General features: G+C 42.4%; 1 protein-coding gene across 1 annotated transcript in view; it reads left to right on the top strand.

Annotated features, from left to right (window-relative positions):
* The window catches only part of TTN (titin), a 297,668-nt gene that overhangs the window by 72,508 nt on the left and 202,384 nt on the right, over window positions 1-22,776 (top strand). The window contains exons 50-89 of the mRNA XM_034786056.1: window positions 18-296; window positions 392-670; window positions 792-1,079; window positions 1,196-1,474; window positions 1,637-1,918; window positions 2,027-2,305; window positions 2,409-2,687; window positions 2,799-3,077; window positions 3,211-3,498; window positions 3,618-3,896; window positions 4,013-4,294; window positions 4,413-4,691; window positions 4,813-5,091; window positions 5,199-5,477; window positions 5,602-5,889; window positions 6,143-6,421; window positions 6,695-6,976; window positions 7,608-7,886; window positions 7,998-8,279; window positions 9,057-9,335; window positions 9,436-9,723; window positions 9,933-10,211; window positions 10,306-10,584; window positions 10,687-10,965; window positions 11,085-11,372; window positions 11,518-11,805; window positions 12,797-13,078; window positions 14,100-14,378; window positions 14,487-14,768; window positions 14,930-15,208; window positions 15,315-15,602; window positions 15,784-16,062; window positions 16,209-16,487; window positions 16,592-16,870; window positions 16,987-17,274; window positions 17,416-17,703; window positions 21,361-21,642; window positions 21,921-22,199; window positions 22,309-22,590; window positions 22,704-22,772. Coding sequence (XP_034641947.1) covers window positions 18-296; window positions 392-670; window positions 792-1,079; window positions 1,196-1,474; window positions 1,637-1,918; window positions 2,027-2,305; window positions 2,409-2,687; window positions 2,799-3,077; window positions 3,211-3,498; window positions 3,618-3,896; window positions 4,013-4,294; window positions 4,413-4,691; window positions 4,813-5,091; window positions 5,199-5,477; window positions 5,602-5,889; window positions 6,143-6,421; window positions 6,695-6,976; window positions 7,608-7,886; window positions 7,998-8,279; window positions 9,057-9,335; window positions 9,436-9,723; window positions 9,933-10,211; window positions 10,306-10,584; window positions 10,687-10,965; window positions 11,085-11,372; window positions 11,518-11,805; window positions 12,797-13,078; window positions 14,100-14,378; window positions 14,487-14,768; window positions 14,930-15,208; window positions 15,315-15,602; window positions 15,784-16,062; window positions 16,209-16,487; window positions 16,592-16,870; window positions 16,987-17,274; window positions 17,416-17,703; window positions 21,361-21,642; window positions 21,921-22,199; window positions 22,309-22,590; window positions 22,704-22,772 — 11,055 coding nt within the window. The remainder of the gene's footprint in view (window positions 1-17; window positions 297-391; window positions 671-791; window positions 1,080-1,195; window positions 1,475-1,636; window positions 1,919-2,026; window positions 2,306-2,408; window positions 2,688-2,798; window positions 3,078-3,210; window positions 3,499-3,617; window positions 3,897-4,012; window positions 4,295-4,412; window positions 4,692-4,812; window positions 5,092-5,198; window positions 5,478-5,601; window positions 5,890-6,142; window positions 6,422-6,694; window positions 6,977-7,607; window positions 7,887-7,997; window positions 8,280-9,056; window positions 9,336-9,435; window positions 9,724-9,932; window positions 10,212-10,305; window positions 10,585-10,686; window positions 10,966-11,084; window positions 11,373-11,517; window positions 11,806-12,796; window positions 13,079-14,099; window positions 14,379-14,486; window positions 14,769-14,929; window positions 15,209-15,314; window positions 15,603-15,783; window positions 16,063-16,208; window positions 16,488-16,591; window positions 16,871-16,986; window positions 17,275-17,415; window positions 17,704-21,360; window positions 21,643-21,920; window positions 22,200-22,308; window positions 22,591-22,703; window positions 22,773-22,776) is intronic.

Below are 22,776 nucleotides of genomic sequence, written 5' to 3'. Positions count from 1 at the left end.
TTCTTCTTTCGAAATAGAACCACCATCTTTTATTAAGAAAGTCGAAAATGTGACTGCACTTGTTGAAGACACAGTTACTTTACAGTCCGTTGTGAAAGGGTCCGCTCCTATTTCTATAACGTGGATGAAGGGGAAAGACATTATTAAAGAAGATAACAAAGTCAAAGTGACCTTTGAAAATGGTCTTGCAACGCTGCAGATCACGGGTGTCCAGATTAGTTCTGGTGGCAAGTATACATGTGTGGCGGAGAATGATGCAGGAAGTCAAACGTGTTTTGGAGAATTAGCAGTGAAAGGTCCGTGTAGGAACACTTTAACTTCGCAGCATTCTACATATAATGGAAAGCGATTCCATTTTGACCCTAATAACAACTGTTTAATTCTGTTATAGAACCTGCCCAAATTACTGAGAAACCTGAGTTGATTGAGGTGACTGCAGGAGACCCAGCAATTTTGGAATATACAGTTGCAGGCACTCCAGAGTTAAAAACGAAATGGTTCAAAGATGGCAAACCGCTGGCTTCCAGCAAAAAGTATAGAATCAGTTTTAAAAATAACGTTGCCCAGCTAAAGTTTTATACCGCCGAAATGCAGGACAGTGGCGAGTACACGTTCGAGATTGCGAACGATGTTGGCCGCAGCTCGTGCACCACCACGTTCACTGTGTTAGGTTGGTATCTTGCTCTTTGGAAAGGACTGTTCAGATTTAAAGCCCAGATAGGGCAGAAATCAGGTTACACCTTGAAATGCTCATTGCACGTATTGTTTTTTCTTTGTTGTGTACTGAACAGACCGAGCCATTGCTCCGTTCTTTATTAAACCATTGAGGAATGTTGACAGCATAGTTAGCGCCTCCTGCCGCATGGACTGCAAAATCTCTGGCTCCCTTCCAATGAGTGTTTCGTGGTTTAAGCATGACGACGAGCTAACTACCAGTGCAAAATACACAGTAGTGTTTGCGGAAGGTTCTGCGTCTTTGGAAATAAAACATCTAGACACGAACGATTCTGGCATTTACACTTGCAGGGCCACAAACTCTGCGGGCAGTAAAGAAAGCAGTAGCACTTTGGTTGTAAAAGGTTTGGCAGATCGTTTTGTATTTCTTCTTGATGTGTCATTTAATGATTCATTCTTCCCCACCACGCAGGTTACACTTCTTACTCTTTGCCATTATTTCTTTTAAACGCCCATTTAGAGCCACCCAGCTTCGTTGTAGAACCAGAGTCCCAAGAAGTAGCACCCGGATCGACGGTGCGTTTGAAGAGTTCCTTAAAAGGAACACCGCCACTCACAATACAATGGTTTAAGGGTGCCCGTGAGCTGGAAACCGGCGGAGCCTGCTATATTCTGACTGAAGCTTTAGCGAGTTATTTGGAACTCTATGCAGTAAAGCCGTCTGACTCAGGGGAGTACACCTGCAAAGTCAGCAACGTGGCTGGTTCAGTTGCGTGCAGTGCAAACTTGTTTGTGAAAGGTTTGCATTCCCTTTCTTTCTTGACATCTTTGAGTTGTTGGGCTGCTCTCAGTCACACTGGCGCAGCCGTCAAGGTGCCGGTGAACTGAGATTTTAGCCCATTGTTGCCTTTTACACTCTTCGCCTCTTTCTGTATTCTTAATGCCTATCTTAAATCCATAGAACCTGCTACCTTCGTCGAGAAGCCAGAGCCATCACAGCTGTTAAAGACAGGAGATTACGCGCAATTAGATTGTCAAGTAACGGGCACTCCTCAGATAAAAATCACCTGGTTCAAAGGTGACCGGGAAATTCAGGAAAGCGCCAAATACAAGATGTCCTTCGTGGGCTCCAAGGCGACTCTCAAACTTATGGGTGTGGCGATTGAAGACAGTGGGGAATATATCTGCGAGGCCAAAAATGATGCCGGCAAAGATATTTGCAGTAGTGTTGTCACAGTCCAAGGTTTGTGTCAAATTTCCCCGGCCCCAATTCCCGCTCCAAGTTCGTTGCATCCTTAAAAGGTGCCAATGCTTAATTAATACAAACCACAATCTCTCTCTTGCGCTATAGAGTCACCTTATTTTAGCAAGGAGTTTGAGCCCATGGAAGTATTGAAGGATTCTGATGTTGCTTTGGAGTGCGAGGTGCTGGGTACGCCTCCATTTGAAGTATTTTGGTTGAAGGACAACAAGCCTGTCAGAAGCAGTAGGAGGCACAGAATAAGCGTTGAGGATTCATTGATTAGCCTCCACGTTTTCAGGTTTGATGCCTCCGATGTTGGTGAATACCAGTGCAGAGTAACTAACGCGGTAGGAAGCTGCGTCTGCAGCGCTGGGGTGACCCTAAAAGGTTGGTATCAGTCGGGGAAACAGAGCTGAAGTATGTTCTTCTACCTTACACCGTTCTGCCCTCCAGCTGAAATTTACCGAGAGTCTGTTTTTTCTCCCGATAGAACCCCCGCAATTTGTGAAGAAGATTGAAAACATTAGCTCTCTCAGAGGAGGGTCCGCTGTGTTTCAGGCCGCCCTGAAGGGCTCTTTGCCGATCACAGTGTCGTGGTTGAAAGATAACGATGACGTCATTGAAGATAACAATATCAAAATGACGTTTGTGAACAACATGGCCACTCTCCTTGTCAGGTCTATTGAAGTGAAGCATGATGGGAAATATTTCTGTCAGGCTAAAAATGATGCGGGAATTCAAAGATGCTCTGCTTTACTAACAGTGAAAGGTTGGTTCAGCACTGAATGTTTTCAAAGAATTCGAACAATCGCATATTCATGTGTACGGTGAATATTAAAAATACACTTAACATATACGTATATATCCCTTTATTTATCAGAACCCGCAACAATAACTGACAAGGCCGTGTCAATTGACGTCACTGAGGGAGACCCAGCAACCTTGCAGTGTAGATTTTCAGGCACTAAAGACATTGCAGCCAAATGGTTCAAAGATGGAAAAGAGTTGACTTTGGGTCCGAAATATAAAATCAGTGTTACAGATCAAGTCTCCGCCTTAAAGATAGTTCATACGGAAAAGAAAGATAGCGGAGAATACACTTTTGAGGTTCAAAATGATGTTGGAAGCAGCAGCTGTACCGCTAGCATTAATGTGCTAGGTTTGTATTGTGTCTCTCTTCCGGGGGGCGGGCGGGAGGGAGATGTAAAATATATTTGTGCTTTACTTTTTTGATACCAGAACTAGCACTGTGGTCAAATGAGCTAACACTTTGCTTTTACTGTGTTGGATAGATCTTATCATACCGCCCAAGTTCACAAAAAAGCTAAAGAAAATGGACAGCATTAAGGGTTCTTTCATTCACTTAGAGTGCATAGTGTCTGGTTCACATCCTATAAGTATCCAGTGGCACAAGGATGACGAAGAGATAACGGCTAGTGAAAAATACAAATATTCTTTCCATGATAACACTGCATTCCTGGAAATCAACCAGCTGGAAGGTTCAGACAGTGGATCTTATACTTGTGAGGCAACAAATAAAGCAGGAAGTAACCAGTGCAGTGGATATTTAACAGTCAAAGGTTTGAGCTTCTTATTCTTTCGCAAACACAAGACCTTCAATTTATTATTTTGGACTTTTTGATCATAAAATGATTCTTCTCCTACCCTTCTCTTTCCTCCTCTCTTTTACTCGTTGTAGAACCCCCGTATTTTGTTGAAAAACCACAGTCACAAGATGTTATACCCAATGCTAGAGTTCTCTTCAAAGCTCTTGTGAATGGTACCACTCCTATGCAGATAAAGTGGTTTAAAGATAGCAAAGAACTTCTCTCAGGAGCCACTCGCTCTGTCTGGAAGGATGACACGTCAAGTGTGCTAGAGCTGTTTTCAGCAAAGACTTCTGATTCAGGGAACTATACCTGTCAAATAAGCAATGATGTTGGGACTGCAACTTGCAAAGCAGCCCTGTTTGTGAAAGGTGTGCATTTTTATACCCTTTTAATCTCATGGGTTCTGTTTCTTTTTTATTAGAAAAGAAATATTTCTTGAATGTAAATTGAGTAAATAAAGTCTTGCCTTTTTGTTCATATTTAGAACCACCCAGGTTTATTCAGAAGCCTAGTCCCGTAGTAGTTTTGAGAAAAGGACAATCCACCAGTTTCGAATGCCAAGTAGCAGGCACGCCCGCAATCCACGTTACTTGGTATATGGATGGGAATGAAGTAACTGACCCTGCTAAGTATGGCATTGCATTCGTAGACGGTTTTGCCACTTTCAAAGTAGCCAGTGCCAAGATAGAGGATAGTGGGATTTATGTTTGTGAAGCTCACAACGACGCAGGTAGTGAGAGCTGCAGCATTGAACTGAAAGTGAAAGGTTAGTTATTAGCCTTTCCACCCACCTCTTTTTTTTATTTTTTTATTTTTTGCAGTCATGCGGTTTTTTTCCTGATTTTCTAAGCTGCTATGTGTTTTCCTCCTGATTTTTTTTATAGAACCTCCCACATTCATAAGGGAGTTGAAACCTGCTGAGGTAGTGAAGGGTTTTGATGCCATGCTGGAATGTGAAGTCTCCGGTACTCCTCCATTTGAAGTGACATGGCTGAAGAATAACAAGGAGATTCGCAGCAGCAAAAAATACGCCATGAGCGACAGGGAATCGATATTCACCCTTGTCGTAACCAACTGCGATTTTTCAGATGCTGGGGAATATCAGTGCATTATATCCAATGATGGGGGTAGTTGTTCTTGCAGCACAAGAGTCAGTTTAAAAGGTCAGTTCAGTTACCACGATGGGGGGGGACGACTCCAACATTCAATTTCTTACCTACTTTTTAGTATCTTAATAAGGATTAACCAATATCTTTTATCGTGGCTTCTTTTTGTAAAACACAGAACCACCTTCCTTCATAAAGAAGATAGAAAACGTCGCTACCGTCTTGAAAAGTTCCGCTGTTTTTCAATGCACGGTAGCGGGTGCTCATCCTTTATCAGTGTCGTGGATAAAAGATGAAAAAATTATCGAGGAAGATGAGAACTTCCATATTACGTTCGAGGACAATGTGGCCACACTGAAAATAAAACATATTGATATTGGTCACAGGGGGAGGTATACCTGCCAGGCAAAGAATGAGTCAGGAGTTGAAAAATGCTTTGCCTTGCTCTTAGTACAAGGTTTGTGAGCTATGTACTTTCAAGCCTTTTTGTAGAAGTAGTTTAAAAGACACGTGCTCACCAGGAGAGAGAACTATAACGAGTCTACACTTTAATTCTTACTGCAGAACCCGCTCAGATCATAGAAAAGACTAAATCAGTTAAAGTGACTGAAAAAGACCCAGTGACCTTGGAATGTACTGTGGCTGGAACACCAGAACTCAAACTGAAATGGTTTAAAGATGGCAAACAGCTTCTGCCCAGTAGATATTACACCATGAGCTTTGACAGTAACGTGGCCAGTTTCAGGATTGAATCGGTAATGAAGGAGGACAGTGGTACATACGCTTTTAAGGTTGAAAATGATTTTGGAAGCAGCATCTGTGAAGCTGTTTTGACAGTTTTAGGTTTGTATTTTGCTCCATTGCATTTTGCTTTCTTTGTGGAAAAAAATTTAATAGCTTCACAAATACCGGGAGGCAATTTGAGGTGCAGGACGTTAACTCTTGTTTTTGCCATTTTGTTGGGCAGATCAAACAATCCCTCCATCATTTACCAAAAAGTTAACGAAAATAGATCAAGTTCTGGGATCGTCTATTCATATGGAGTGTAAGGTTTCTGGCTCACTCCCCATTACTGCTAAATGGTATAAGGATGGAAAAGAAATTCATGATAGTGCAAAATACAGGAGCCTATGCCATGAGAATACCGTATCAATGGATGTTTCTAAACTAGAGTTGGCAGATACTGCAAGTTACACGTGTAGCGTAACTAATATTGCTGGGAGTGACTCTTGCAGCGCCGTCTTAACAGTGAAAGGTTTGGAACTCTACGTCTTCTCTTAACTATAGTAGATATTGAAAAATAGATCTTTTAAAAATAATTGCCATCTTATCGCTTTGAATAGTATTGCGAAAAGTTACCGTATAATTTTTGCTCTTTGTGTGACGCTTCATTTTCTTTAAGGCGTACTTAGAATTCTTAGTGTTCTTGATTGTTCACTTTGTTTGGTTTTCAAACATACCTTCTGCCCAGGATTTAACTAAACATTTCTTTCCCTTGAAAATTGTAGAGCCAGCAAGCTTCCTAGTAAAACCTGAAAACCAGCAAGCGGTCCCGAATTCTACGGTGGAGTTTAAGACTGTGTTGAAAGGAACGCCTCCGTTTGCAATAAAGTGGTTTAAAGAAGATTTGGAACTTGTATCTGGAGCTAATTGTTTTATTGGGATAGAAGGGTCAACAGGTTTCTTAACTCTCTATTCGGTGGATATTTCAAAGAGTGGATACTATACTTGCCAAGTTTCCAATGACGTTGGTAGCGATTCTTGTACTGCAACCTTGCTGGTAACAGGTGTGCACATGGACTTGTTTTGTGTTGCTCTCTTCTTGTCTGTCTTTTGTCGAGCCCAGTATCGTTCTTATAAATAGTTCCAAGATCATTATTTTTGTGCATTCTTGATTTTAGAAACTCTTAACTCATGTTTAGTATCGGATTTGTTTAATTTGTTCTTCTCTCGCGCGCTCGCTCTCTCTCTCTCTTTATTTTTCAATATTAATTCTGAAATCACTCGTTTGTCTCCCCTATTTATTCCACTTTCTTCTTCTTTTTTTTTTGGTTTCATAGAACCTCCAAAGTTTGTTAAGAAGCTAGAAGCATCAAAAGTAGTAAAACGCGGTGACTCCGCACGATTTGAATGCAAAATAAGTGGATCTCCAGAAATCCGAGTGGTGTGGTACAGAAATGACAATGAAATCATTGCCAGTGAAAAATTCAGGATGTCTTTCAGTGATTCTGTGGCAGTGATTGAAATGAACCATCTCAGTACTGAAGACAGCGGGGATTACATATGTGAAGCTTACAATCCTGCTGGCAGGGCGAGCTGCAGTACTAAGGTTATAGTGAAAGGTTAGAAATCATTCTTCCCCATATTAGTTCGTACTTAATTTTCGGTGATTCTCCACTCAGACATTCACAAGTGAACGTTGCTTATTTCTTTTTCTGGGGCAGCCTTTTTCTTCCTGTCCAGTTTTCGCCACGTTCTACTATATTTCATCGGGGCCTGGGCAAGTCATTTTAAATATGTTACCCTTACTCCATCCTTCACGGATGTGGAGGCTATTCCTAAATTACTCCTTCAGTTGCACCATGACTCTCAGAATCCTAAAATTTGCTGCCTCGTGGCGCTGAAATTTTCAGGATCAGAAACAGGAATCTGATTAATTTTAATTGTACATAACGGTATTGGGTGTTACTGCGTTCAGCCATATGGGAGTAGCTCCTATTCTGTAACACTGTTGTTTCCTTTGTATATATTCGCTAAAAGAGTTGCTACAAGTCTGCTTGTCAGCCTCCAAAACAGACAGAGCTCATTACAGTATATGCCCAGAAAATCCGGAGAATACAAATCCATTCCACGGATTTTCCCCATAAAACATAATCTTGCTGCTACTGTGGTAACTTTGTAAGAATCCTTTTACAGTTCGTTACATATAGCCGAATAACGTTATAACAATGCCAACTGCTTTTCTTTTTGTAGAACCTCCTGTGTTTAGCAGGAAGCCTTCCCCAGTAGACATGCTCAAAGGTACTGATGTGAGTCTTGAATGTGAAATTTCTGGAACGCCCCCATTCGAAGTCACGTGGTATAAAGATAAGCGACAAATCCGCAGCAGTAAAAAGTATAAGGTTACATCCAAAAATTACCATGCGAGTATTCACATTCTTAATGTCGACGCCTCAGACATTGGCGAATACCAATGCAAAGCACAGAACGAGGTCGGGAGTGACTCTTGCATTTGCACTGTACAACTGAAAGGTGAGTTTATTTGCATAGAATCTGTGTTAGGTCCCGCATAGAAGACGCTTATTGATGGTTTCTTACGCGAATGCTGGAGATCTTTACTACAATCACATGTTTCTTGTTCAGAACCACCAAAATTCGTGACGAAAATAAACAGTATCTCAGTTGTGGTTGGCGAACCAGTAGAATTACAAGCAACAGTGGAAGGCTCTCAGCCAATTTCTGTCCAGTGGCTTAAAGACAAGGAAGACGTCGTTAGAGAAAGTGAAAACACTAGGATTGCGTTTGCGGACAACGTTGCAACTCTACAGCTGGCAAACGCAGAACCAGGCAGCGCTGGGAAGTATATCTGTCAGATCAGCAATGATGCTGGAACTCGGGAGTGTATGGCTACCTTAACAGTTCTAGGTTGGTAACAAAGATGACGGTGGGGCGCGGGGGGATTGGGGGAATACCTGCATCCAAAAGAACATAGGAACAGTCAGACTGGGTCAGCCCAAAGGTCCATCTAGCCCAGTATCCTGTCTCCAGACAATGGCCAATGCCAAGTGCTTCAGAGGGAATGAACAGATAAAGTAAGCACCAAGTTATGCATTCCCTGCCCATCTTTATAAAGTTCAGGAGGCTAGGTGACATATGGGGTCAACACACCTTTTTGAGTGTGATTTTAAAATTGAAATGAAACTGACCGCCTCTTTGTCCCCAACTATTATTGGTCACGAAACCACTTCATAATTTGGCACCATTCATAACTCTTATCCTCTGCTCAGTCGAGGTCCGAGAGAGAGAGACTGGTGAAACCGAGTGGAGAAAATGTCACCGCTTTGTCTTACACAGATGGTCAGATGTGGAGTCCGTACTATTCTTTTCCTCTGTATTTATTTATTTATTTTATTTATATTAGGACAGCATCTAAAGTCCCCAACTAAGATCCTCATTGTGCTGGGCGCTGCGCAAATACATAGTAAGAAATAGGCCTTGCCCCCAAACTACTTACAGTGTAAGATAGACAGACAAATGGGAGAAAGGAAGTTTCATAAACTTCCCTGACTCGACAGGTTGCAATGCAATTTGTGTTAAATACAGTCAAAACAGTTATTTGTACTAATGTGGTGGTACAAAGTATAGAAAGCTAGCGAGTAAGAGGAGTTGTTTACAATGACTGTTGCTCACATCTCCTTCCAGAGCCGGCAATCATTGTAGAGAAGGCAGAACCAATGAGAGTGACGGTGGGAGATGTTTGCACTTTAGAGTGCAAAGTGGCGGGCACACCCGAACTTTCAGTTGGCTGGTTTAAGGATGGGAAAGAACTGACAAGCAGCCACAAATACAAAATTACCGTCCATAACAAGGTATCTACGCTTAAAATTCTCGATTCGGAAAAGGGAGACAGCGGATTGTACACCTTTGCCGTGCAGAACGACGTTGGGAAGAGCAGCTGCACAGCCTCAGTTGATGTTTTAGGTTGGTTCGGTAGTTTTTCTTCTGCATTTCGCCGAGCTTTTCTTTGGGAAATGTTCCTGCCTTTTAAACCGCTGTGGATTTGTTACATTTTCTTACACAGATCGTATCATTCCGCCTTCTTTCACAAGAAAATTAAAAGAAACAAATGGTGTGCTAGGTTCTTCGGTGCTTCTGGAGTGCAAAGTATCTGGGTCGCCACCTATTTCAATCGCTTGGTTTCAAGATGGAAATAAGATAGTTAGTGGAGAAAAACATCAAACCACGTTTTCAGATAACCTCTGTGTTTTGCAACTGAATTCACTGAACTCATCAGATACGGGAAGTTACACCTGTAAAGCTACTAATGTAGCCGGGTCTGATGAATGCAGAGCTGTATTAAACGTACAAGGTCAGTATGTGATGGCCAATTAGCTCTTTGCCATAAATCCCCTTCTGTATAACAATCTTTCTTTCTTGGAAATGTCTCTTATTTTCTGGTCATATTTGGAGGGAAACTATTCATTCGAACATAAAATGTTTTGCTCTTCTTCTTCACATTGTACATGTAAAGATCAGGTTTATTTGATATTGGCTTGACTTTTTTTTTAAATTGTTTAGAACCACCCTCTTTTGTGAAGAAGCCCGAACCCTCGGATGTTTTACCAGGCACAAGTGTAACTTTCACAAGCGTTATCAGAGGAACCCCTCCATTCAAGGTGAACTGGTTTAGAGGGGTCAATGAACTGGTGCCGGGGGATAAATGTAACGTCTATTTGGAGGATTCGGTTGCAGAACTGGAGTTGTTTGATGTTGGTCCGCTTCAGAGCGGAGATTATACTTGCCTAGTGACTAACGATGCTGGAAAAGCATCCTGTTCAGCACGTCTTTCTGTAAAAGGTTTGTACAGATTGAAATGTCTCGTTTTTTCTCTAAAATATATACATCTTCGTACAGTTGGACTCAATATTTTCGACTTTTTATTGCTCATTAGAACCAGCGGTGTTTGTGAAGAAATTGAGTGATCATTGTGTTGAGCCAGGAAAATCCATAGTTCTGGAAAGCACATACACTGGTAGCCTCCCAATCTCGATTGAATGGAAGAAGAATGGCAAAACTATAACTCAGTCTGAAAAATGCAGCATCATCACAACGGAAAAATCTTGCATTCTGGAAATTCTCAATAGTACAAAAGATGATGAAGGAGAATACACTTGCCATGTTGAGAACGAGGCGGGAGGGGACGTTTGTGAAGCACTAGTGACTACATTAGGTGTGTTACCATGTTATTTAATTTTTCTTCATCATGCTTATCAGAGCGTCGCTCCTAAGGTATAAATATTCCTTACTCATTCTGACTATTTGGTTTTTTTAGAACCTCCTTATTTTGTTACACACTTGGGACCTCTGGAAGTGTCAGTTGGAGATTATACAACTTTACATTGCCAAGTTGCTGGAACACCAGAAATTACAGTGTCTTGGTACAAAGGAGATACAAAACTGAGATCTAGTCCTGAGTATAAAATGTTCTTTAGAGACAATGTTGCTACTCTAGTTTTTAACAAAGTGGATAACAATGACAGCGGAGAATATATCTGCAAAGCAGAAAACAGTGTAGGAACTGCAACTACAAAGGCTCTCTTAACAGTTCAAGGTGATGATTATTATGTTTGCTTGTTCAAAACTACTCTTTTTAGCTCTTTCTAGCAAAACTTTCAGTATAGAAAAATTCCACACAAAACATTTATTACATACTTGGTTTTTTTTTTACAGCGCGCAAACTTCCGCCTTCCTTTGCAAGGAAATTAAAGGACATCGAACAAACAGTTGGCTTACCAGTTAAATTTACCTGTCGTCTAAATGGCTCAGAGCCTATTAGCGTGACTTGGTATAAAAATGGTGTACCTTTAAGAGATGACCATAATGTGCAAACCTCATTCGTAGATAATGTAGCGATTCTCCAGCTATCTCAAACTGAGATGAGTCACACAGCACAATACTCCTGCACAGCTACCAATGCTGTTGGAACTGCTACCTCCAGCGCTAGGCTCACGGTCTCAGGTTCGTTTGCTCTTGAATCTTTTTATATTGCAAGCATGGTCTAGTTTTTTGTTCTTTGTACGTGAACTGATCTCCACAATGTTTGATGACTCTTTCAATGAGAATACAAAGCAATCAGTATTCTACTGTTACTTTTAATTTCTAGAACCCAAGCAACCTCCCTTCTTTGATATAACACCTGCATCCATGGAAGTTCCTACTGGAGAAAGTGCTGATTTCGAATGTCATGTTACTGGAGCTCAACCAATACATGTCACCTGGGCAAAAGATGGCAGAGAGATCCGAACAGGAGGAAACTATAATATCACCTTTATAGCAAACACAGCTCACCTGAGAATTTTGAGAGCAGGCAAAGGAGACTCTGGCCAGTATACCTGCCAAGCTAGCAACGAAGTTGGAAAAAACTTTTGCTCGGCCCAACTTAATGTCAAAGGTACTGGTATTAAGTAGGCCTTATTAGTGAGGTTTTTTTGGGGAAAAAGTAGTTATTTTTTTATTTTTATACCCTCTGTGTCTTCAGATGTTGGGGGTAAACTGAGAGGACCTTTTCAAACTACAAACATTAAACTGTGGCTATCATAGATTTTAAATCTTCATCTTGTTTTTCATGCTGCAATGTTTGACAGCGTAAATTTTGTGTACTGTATATGCAAACGCGTCAATTTCTCCCTTAATTCCTCTTGACATTATACGTTATATGTAGTTTTATCTATTATCTTCCATGTCTTTTTCTAAGTTTGGTTGTCTTCTTTGAGTATTGATTTAATTTTTAAGCTAGAATATGGTGACACTTTTATATAGAGGCGTTTGGAAGATTTTTGTAGATAAAATAGCAAACTGATAAAACTTAAAAATTGGAAAAAAGGTAGTGTCTTTTTATTGTATATTTTAGGGCAGTAAACGGTCGTCAATTAAGTCTTCTACTTTAATGGATATTTCACTTACCTTTTATGGATGGGTGAACTACACTGGAGTATGAACTATCCATCGTCATCATCCCAAAACCTGCATGGATTTTTTTTTAGGTTTAAAATTGTGTAGATGTGTATCAGAGGGAGAGCCTACACGCTTATATATGTATAAATTTTGGCCCCGATGAAGCCAATGACAAAATTCCCATTGACTTAATTGGGGCCTGAATTTTCACCAGAGATGTCGTTCATACTTTGGAGCAACTCCTTTGGGCTCAGTGGAGTGTTTCTGCATTTCCACTTGTGTAGCTGGGAACATAATTTAGCTTTAGATATTGTTTTCATCTTCTTCTCCCTTCTTTTTGTCATTCGAAGGCAAGCCTAATTTAATTTTGTCCCTGTGGTATTCTAGCAAGTTACAAAATTCTTATCCTCTCAAGGGCGCTTATTCTGCAAAATCATTTTGAGAAAAACTGAATGTTGTTTATTTATATTTATTTATTTCGTTTATAGAAGCACCAAAGTTTGTTAAGAAACTAGAAGCTTCAAGATTCGCGAAACAGGGGGATTCAGTTCAACTTGAATGTCAAATAAGTGGCTCCCCCGAAATCAAAGTTGTGTGGTACAGGAACGACACTGAGATCCATGCTAGTGAAAAATACAGGATCTCATTCAGTGACTCTGTGGCAGTTCTCACCATTACTGATGCTAACATTGAAGACAGTGGAGATTACATTTGTGAAGCACACAATTCTGCTGGTACTGCAAGCTGCAGTACTGTTGTCACAGTAAAAGGTTAGAAGCCTTTATTTCACGTTTCTTTTCTTATTTCCTTCCATTCTTACGCAGTGCCTTTACCTAAGCGACAGTGCACCCTCAAAATAGCAAAATCAATCTAAAGAGCTGCTTCAAAAGATTGCTCCGTCCTGCTTCCATCGACGTAAATAGCAAAACACTTGGAGCAAGATCCCATCCTAACCCAAATGACTGTGTGTATCACACATTATTGGCATTAGTAGCTGCAGTATTTAGAGAACGCAGTCGGGGACCCATAGTGCAAGGCGCTGTATAAACACGCAGTAAGGAGGCAAACCCTTCCATAAAGACCTTCGATCCTTGTCTAATGACAAGATGCAACAGGTGAATGGAACGAACAGATAGGTGATAGGCCAAGGGAGGAGAAAGAAACAGGAATAGGACTACCACGTTGTTTTGGTGTAAAGTAGTTGGGTATTCCTTGTAGCCAGCTCTCTACCTACTCTCTATCAGCGGTCAGAGCTCTGCGAGTATCCTGGCAGAAGTGGAATGTGAGAAGGCATTCACAGGGTAGCGGATTTATCAATTTTGGGAAGCTGTGTCATGCATAAGGGCAGCATAGGAAAGAACGTAGGCGTGGCTGGGAGAGGCGGACTGGCAGTAAAGTCTAGAAATTTTAGAAGAGAGGAAGCTGAAGTGGACAAAGTTAATAGATCCGATCGTAGGGCGGGCTAAAGTGAAGTGTCTTGAAGGTCAAGCCAAGAGAAGCCCATCCTTATTAACATCCTCTGTTTGGGAAAATGAATAGGATTTCTGAATTCAAAGTATTTGCATAGGTATCACATTTCTATACTAGGAATTTATAGATGTAGAAATAAGTATCTCAATGTGAACTGTTAGCTGCTCAGCACTTTCGAAAGCTAGGTCACATTTGGAGGTCTAAATATGACTTTACGAGCATAACTTTTTAGGCTCCTATTTCTGAATATCTTGGCCCCTGTTGTTAACGAGAAACCTATCCAAACACACTTATAGGCTCTGATGTTATTCTTTTTTATAGAACCTCCGGTTTTTAGCAAGAAACCTACCCCGGTAGACACACTTAAAGGTTCGGATGTTGTCATTCAGTGTGAAATTTCGGGAACCCCGCCATTCGAAGTAGCCTGGTTCAAAGACAGGAGGCAAGTCAGAAGCAGTAAGAAGTTCAAAGTTACATCTAAAGACTTCACAGCCAGCGTTCACATTCTTAACCTTGAAGCTTCAGACACTGGGGAGTACCAATGCAAAGCCATGAATGAAGTGGGAAGTGACACTTGTGTTTGCGCTGTGAAATTCAAAGGTTTGTATAAAGGAGCAGACGCAGCATTCACGTTTTCTTTTCTTGGCATTATGGCTATTTCTCTCTAAAGCTGACTGAGATTTTTACTATGATTCTTCCCATCATTAGAACCTCCGAGATTTGTTCAGAAGTTAAGTGACACTGTAGCCTTTGTCGGGGAACCGACCGCTCTCCAGGCTGTGGTGGAAGGCTCTCAACCTATTTCGGTTCTGTGGCTTAAGGATAAAGGCGAAATCATCAGAGAAAGCGAAAATGTTCAGATATCCTTTATGGATAATATTGCTACTCTCGAGCTCGCAACGGCAGAAGGAGCCAATGTTGGAAAGTACATCTGCCAGATCAAAAATGACGCGGGGATGAGGGAGTGCTCGGCATTTTTACAAGTATTAGGTTGGTAAAAGCTTCAAGCCCACAATAAAAGATAAAAGCGTGTGCTCCGTGTAATCATACTTCCGGGACACAAAAGCAGCTTTCGATAATTTGGTATTTCATTATGAATTTTCGGCTTTACAATGAGATTTTACCGATTAGACGGTTTTTTCTTCTTTCAGAACCAGCAGTCATTTTAGAGAAGCCAGAACCGATGTCCGTTACGGCTGGGAATTCATTTACATTAGAGTGCACAGTGAGTGGAACACCAGAACTTATTACAAAGTGGTCTAAGGATGGAAGAGAACTACAGAGTGGCCGCAAATATCAAATCACCTTTTCCAACAAAGTAGCTACGTTGAAAGTTCTTTCTGCGGAGGCGGGAGACAGGGGTCTGTACACATTTGAAGTGAAAAACGAAGCTGGTGAAAGTAGCTGTACATCCTCGGTTGATGTTTCAGGTTAGCTGGCTACTACCTTTGTCATTTAATGCTGTCTTTTCTTTTAACAGATCTTTCCCTTTTCAATTTTTTTTCAAACGTGTTTTTCTCGCCTTTTTCTACGCAGATCGCATTGTCCCTCCTTTTTTCACAAGGAAGTTAAAGGAAACATGCGGGGTGCTGGGTTCCTCAGCGCTGCTGGAGTGCAAAGTTTCTGGATCACCACCCATTTCAGTTGCCTGGTTCCAAGATGGAAATGAGATTGTTAGTGGAGACAAATATGAAGTCTCATTTTCAGACGATGTTTGTGGTTTGAAACTGAATGCATTGGACTCATCAGATACCGGACCTTACACCTGTGCCGCGGCAAATGCCGCTGGCTCTGATGAATGCAGCGCCTTTTTGATTGTCCAAGGTCAGTAAAAGAGGGCCAAGGTGCCTTAGGCAAAATGCTTCCTCCATTTGCTGCTATTTCTTCCTTGGCAATTTTCAGCGCGCCTATAAATCTTGAGCCAAACTCTGATTTGGTTTTCATCTTCAAACGTAACGATCACACTAATTTGTGTATGTGTCTTAACTTCTTTATGTATGTCTAGAACCACCCTCATTTGCGAAGACACCCGATCCCGTGGAAGTTCTACCTGGGATGAGTGTAACATTCACGAGTCTCATAAAAGGAACGGCCCCGTTCAAAGTTAACTGGTTTAGAGGCATCAGAGAACTTGTGTCAGATAGTACCTGCAACATCTCTTTGGAGGATACAGTTGCAGAACTGGAATTGTATGAAGTAGAACCACTCCACAGTGGAGATTACACCTGTCGAGTCACTAATGACGCTGGCAGCGTGTCTTGTACCACTCATCTTTTTGTGAAAGGTTTGTCTCGATTGCTGCTATTGTTCTTATTCTTATTTATTATTTATTAATGTGTGTGTATGCGTGCGCCCGCAAAGATTTGTGAATATCTTGGTCTTTCCCCCATTCTTCTATTTGACTTTTTGCCTTCCATTTTGTTGCTATAGAGCCAGCAACATTTGTGAAGAAATTAAGTGATTCCAGTGTAGAGCAAGGGAAATCCATCCTTCTGGAAAGCACATACAAAGGAACTCCTCCAATTTCAGTAACATGGAAGAAGAATGGCTTCCATATAACACAGTCCCCGAGATGTAGCATAACAACTACCGAAAAATCGGGCATACTGGAAATTCCTAACAGTACAAAAGACGATGAAGGGGAATACACTTGCGAGGTTGCCAATGATGCCGGAGCAGATATTTGCCAAGGCCAAATATCAATCCTAGGTGTGTTGCTATCTCCGATTCCTTAACCACTCTTGTAATAATAATGGTCAGTGTAAGATTTGCTCTCTTTTCTGTGATGCTGATTGCGATCATTTGTGCTTTAGAACCGCCTTATTTTGTTACACACTTGGAACGTGTAGAGGTGACAGTCGGGGAGACCGCATCTTTTCAGTGCCAAATTGCTGGGACGCCGGAAATCAAAGTCTCCTGGTACAAAGAAGATACAAAATTAAGATCGACCCCTGCTTATAAAATGTATTTCAAAAATAATGTGGCCACGCTAACTTTCAGCCGTGTGGAGAGCAGTGACCTTGGAGAATACGTCTGCAAAGCAGAAAACAGTGTTGGCTTTGCTTCTTCCACGGCTCTGCTAACTGTTAAAGGTGATGGTTTCATATCAAATATTTCAGTAATGACTCTTTATAGTAACAGACTTATCGTAAATGCAAATTGTCTGCAGGTTGGCAGGATGCCTTATTTCCTACTTATTTTTTTGCAGACCGTAAGTTTCCACCGACCTTTGCAAGAAAACTAAAAGACATTCAGGAGACTGTTGGTTCCCCCGTTACCTTTGATTGTCGCATAAATGGCTCGGAACCTATTCAGCTGTCATGGCATAAGGATGGGGTGCTATTACACGATGATGATAACATGCAAACAACATTCTTAAATAACGTAGCAACTCTTCAGATCTTGCAGACCGACATGGCTCACTGTGGCCAATACTCGTGCTCAGCTCACAATGCTCTTGGGACTGCTTCTTCCAGTGCCAAGCTCCTCCTCACAGGTTGGTAGCTGTTAAATCTTGTCCCGGCCATTGGCTTTAAACAAACAGAAGACACTGCGTTGTTGTGGAATGCCAAACGGTCTGATTGCGTGGCGGTGAAGCAGCAGCTGTGAGAGTTATGTTGTTTCTTTCCATTTTTAGAGCATCTGAGACCTCCTGTCTTTGATGTGAAACCAGAACCCATTGAGGTGGCTCTTGGAGCAAGTGGTTCCTTTAAATGCCACGTCACCGGATCGGCGCCACTAAAAGTCACTTGGGCAAAAGATAACAGAGATATCCGTCCTGGGGGCAACTACAAGATCACCCTGGTGGAAAACACAGCCAGCTTGACAGTTCTAAAAGTAGGCAAAGGAGACTCCGGACTATACACTTGTTCTGCGAGCAACAATGCTGGAAAGGATTCTTGCGCAGCGCAGCTAAGTGTGAAAGGTATTTAAGAACGCAATGCTTTGTCGTCTTCTTGCCAAGCGTTTTACCTTGTCAGAGACACAAAACAATGCCGAGCTTCTTCTTTTATCTTCGAAACGGCGCAAAACTGAAAGCGTTCAATCTACCTGGTGAGACAGAGCAAACACATTGTCCAGGATTTTGACAGCAGAATTTTTCACCCTGTTGTTTATTTTAGGATTGACTCATATTGCATCTTGATAGCTGACGCGATTCCTGAGCAAAAGCCTTTAACCTCCTAAATGCAAATTTTCCTCACCCACACCAAGAGTCTATTAGAATATGAACATTTGAGAAGCTGACAGTAGTCTGGGGGACAAACATTTTTTTCCCACCCGCACGCTGCTTATAGTATAGTACGTGGATTCTTCAACCTACGTATCTCTACATTTATGATCGGACTAATCTACCCTAATGTAAACTACACCGGTATATTAGGAATTTTCACCATTGCGATTTCCTTCATGTGGGCAGGGCCTTTGGGTTTATAACAGTTGTTCTGGCTCTGTAATTCCTATTGATCCTTTAACAGGATGAGTGTAGGCTAAGCCTCTTAAAAAAGTGTGCCAGCATTAACATGTACTTATTTGTAGGGTTGTTAATTAATTGCAGTTAACTGAAGCGATTAACACATGAGAAATTAACTTGGTTTTTTAAAAATAGCCCTGATTAATCGCAGTTTTAGCCGCACTGTTAAACAATAATAGAATACCAGCTTAAATTTATTATAAATATTGTGGATGTTTTTCTACATTTTCATATATACTGATTTCAATTAAAACCCATAGGCGTGCACAGCACATTTCATTAGGGTGTGCACCCAGGGAACCCTGCCCTAGCCCCGCCCCCATCCACTCCCTCCTACTTCCCACCCCCTGACTGCCCCCTTCAGAACCTCCAACCCCTCCTGCTCCTTGTCTCCTGACTACCCCCTCCTGGGACCCCTACCCCTAACTGCCCCGCAGGACTCCACCCCCTATCTAAGCCTCCCTGCTGCTTGTCCTCTGACTGCCCCCCAGGACCCTACCCCCCTACCTGTCCCCTGACTGCCCCGACCCTTATCCACACCTCCACCCCCAGACAGACCCCCGGGACTCCCACGCCTATCCAACCGCCCTGACAGGACCCCCAGAACTCCCAACCCATACAACCCCCCTGCTCCCTGCCTGCCCCAACCCCTCTCCATACCCCTGCCTCCTGACAGGCCCCCCCCCAGAACTCCCAACTCATCCAACCACCCCCCCCAGCTCCTTGTCTCCTGACCACCCCCTCCGGAGACTCCTCACCCTAACTTCCCCCCCCAGGACCCTCCTTGCTCCCTGTCCCCTGACTGCCCTGACCCCTATCCACCCCCCCGCCCCCTGACAGACCTCGGGACTCCCATGCCCCATCCAACCCCCCTGCTCCCTGACTGCCCCCTCCAGAGACCCCCCACCCTTAACCACCCCCCCCGGGATCCCACCCCCATCCAGCCCACCCTGCTCCATGTCCCCTGACTGCCCCCACCCCTTATCCAACCCCCCCAGACCCAGACCCCTTACCACAAGGCTCCTAGCAGCATGTTTGGCTCCGTGCAGAGCCAGACACGCTGTCCCACAGGAGCGGGCAGCCCTGCCCCTTTGAATGCTGCGTGCGCAGCACTATGGCTCCGGATGAGTGGGGAGCATGTCTGCCTCCCCACGGAGCCAAACACTGCCCCACGGGAGCACGCAGCCCCGACCCCCAGAGTGCTGCGCGCGCAGCGGCATGGCTCCAGGGGATGGGGGGAAGATGGGAGAGGAGCTGACGACTTGCTGTGCTCGGCTGGGCACTCCGGCCAAGGAGCGTGGACCCCGCAGCTTGTCACGCTGTGAAAGTGGGGCCATTTTCCCACCCCTGCATTAGGGTGTGCCTGGGCACACCCGGCACACCCTGTGTGCATGTCTATGATTACAACACAGAATGCAAAGTGTGCAGTGCTCACTTTATATTATTTTTATTACAAATATTTGCACTGTAAAAAAGATAAAATAAATAGTATTTTTCAATTCACCTCTTAGAACAGGGGTTCTCAAACTGGGGGTTGTGACCCTTCAGGGGGTCATGAGATTATTACATGGGGGTCACAACCTGTCAGCCTCTACCCCCAAACTCTGCAATGCTTCCAGCATTTATAACAGTGTTAAATACAAAAAAGTGTTTTTAATTTATAAGGGGGGGGGGTCGCACTTATAGGTTTGCTGTATGAAAGGGGTCACCAATACAAAAGTTTGAGAAATACTGTCTCAGGCTAGGTCTACACTGGGGGGGATCAACTTAATACGCGAATAGCATAGCTGAAGTCGGCGTATCTTAGGTCAATTTACCTGGCCATGAGGACGTCGGCGAGTCAACCGCTGCCGCTCCCCCATTGACTCCACTTCCACCTCTCGCCACGGTGGAGTTCCAGAGTTGACGGCAGAGCGATCGGAGATCAATTTTATCACGTCTACACTAGACGCGATAAATCAATCCCCAATAGATCGATCACTACCTGCCGATCCGGCGGCTAGTGTAGACATACCCTTAGAAGTAATGTAGTGCTATCTCTTTATTGTAAAAGTCCACCTCTACAAATGTAGAATTATTTTTTTCACATAACTGCACTCAAAAACAAAACAATGTAAAACTTCAGAGCCTACAAATCCACTCAGTCCTACATCTTGTTTGGCCAATCACTAAGACAAACAAGTTTGTTTACAGTTAAGGGAGATAATGCTGCCTGCTTCTTATTTACAATGTCACATGAAAGTGGGAACAGGTGTTCACATGGCCCTGTTGTAGCCGGAGTTGCAAGGTATTTACATGCCGCATGTGCTAAACATTGATAAATGTAAAAAGCTTAAACACAGACTTTATACATAGCAAACATACTTTTGCCCAAAAGGTCGATCAGGAAACAGACTTTAGCCATATACATATATTCTAGGACTAAGCTACACAGCATACACATACACACCAGGTATCTATACACTAAATTATATATTATATATATATAATTTTCTTCCATACATATAACATGGACAGAATTCAATATACATTTCTAACATGGTCAAGGTCACAAATCAGCTGAAATCTAGTATGGAAACTTCCAAAGAGCAAATTTCATCTGTAAGTTTGGCATTTTAAGACGCCGTCACCCACAGTAAGAGTTGAATATTTCAGTGACTCATGTCAATATATATATAGTTTTGTGTGCAGTACCTATGTGAAAATCTGGGCACATGATATATAAACTATTGAATTGTAGAGAGGGTAATTCTTATATCTAAATGCTTTTGTAAGTTATATATATGGCAATTTAGTAAACAATAATCTTTCTGCAAAATAAATGTCCGAATCTTTGCAAGGAACTTGGGAAATCATTTTACATGTAATACAGACCATTGGCAAAGACATACAAAGAAACTCCCCTGCTTTTGTTTGTTATGTATGCTGTGTGTTCGTTTCTGTCATGCTGCCACCAGATATATCACCGGCTAGTGTAAATTCATGTTTTGTAGATATTTCTACTCTTGCCCCACCACCCAAAAAAGTGTACACTGTCGGTTAGATTTTCATTTTAAAGAATCTGCAGTTTAGTGAATCATCTTGTTTACTTTTGTCCTTTTGGTTTCATAGAACCACCAAGGTTTATTAAGAAGCTAGACTCCTCTAGAGTTGTGAAACAGCATGATTCCACTACATATGAATGCAAAATAGGCGGGTCTCCAGAAATCAAAGTCACCTGGTACAAAGACGAAGCTGAAATCCACGATAGCGAAAAATACAGAATGTCCTTCGTTGACGCCGTGGCAGTCATTGAAATGCACAATCTCAGTGTGGAAGACAGTGGAGACTACACTTGTGAAGCTCGCAATGCAGCGGGCACTGCAAACACCAGTACTTCGTTGAAAGTGAAAGGTCAGAACCCCACTCCTCCCTTTTTTGTCGGTTCCTCCTTTTAATTTGCTGTGGAAGGTTAATAAATCTTCAGTCAGATAGGCAAGTGCTGCCTTCTGAGAACTAAGGGTATGGATTTTACCAGGGTGCTATGACATGGGAGCCATCTCTTATTGTGACTCGTGTCTTTTCTCTTCCATATCAGTCCAACATAGTGATACAATTTACTGTTTAAACGTACCTTTTTCTGTTATGTCCCCAACTGAATTAACAGAAACTCAAATTTCTTCTTTTCATAGAACCCCCTGTTTTCAGCAAGAAACCCCATCCAGTTGAGACTTTGAAAGGTTCAGATGTCCACCTTGAGTGTGAGCTTCGGGGCACTCCTCCGTTCCAAATTTCATGGTATAAGGACAAAAGAGAAATTAAAAGTAGCAAGAAGTACAAAATCATGTCCGAGAACTACCTTGCTAGTATTCACATCCTTAGCCTGGGTGACGCAGACGTCGGCGAATATCACTGTAAGGCCGTAAATGATGTAGGAAGTGACACTTGCATTTCCTCTATAACGCTAAGAGGTTTGTTTAATGATTTACACATCAGTTATTCCTAGCATCGTGTCATTCTCGTCACTCTCTTCGGGCACTCTCCTTGCGGTTTTAACATGACGTATCTTCTCTTCACCAGCACCACCAATTTTTGTGAAGAAGCTCAGTGATTTCACTGCTGTAGTTGGGGACCCAGTTGAGCTGCAGGCCACAGTAGAAGGATCCCAGCCCATTTCTGTTCTGTGGCTGAAAGACAAAGGGGAAATCGTTAGAGAAAGCGAAAATCTTTGGATTTCCTATTCAGAAAATGTTGCAACTCTACGGATTGGAAAAGCAGAACCAGCCAGTGCTGGAAAATACATCTGTCAGATCAAAAATGACGCTGGAGTTCAGGAGTGCTTTGCCACTCTGTCAGTTCTAGGTTGGTAACAGGGAAACAAAACAATATAAAATGATATTTTAACCTCACTTAACAAACTGATTGCATCTCCTGTCCTGTCATCAAATATGGCTGTGATTTGCATCTCATTTCAGAACCTGCAGTCATTGTAGAGAAGCCTGGCCCAATGAAAGTCACCTCTGGAGACTCTTGTACTCTAGAATGCAC

The sequence above is a fragment of the Trachemys scripta genome, chromosome 11 (genome assembly GCF_013100865.1).
Source record: "Trachemys scripta elegans isolate TJP31775 chromosome 11, CAS_Tse_1.0, whole genome shotgun sequence".
Lineage (NCBI taxonomy): Eukaryota > Metazoa > Chordata > Testudines > Emydidae > Trachemys > Trachemys scripta.
The sequence above is the reverse complement of the archived record's forward strand: the minus strand, read 5'-3'. Positions and strand labels throughout refer to the sequence as shown.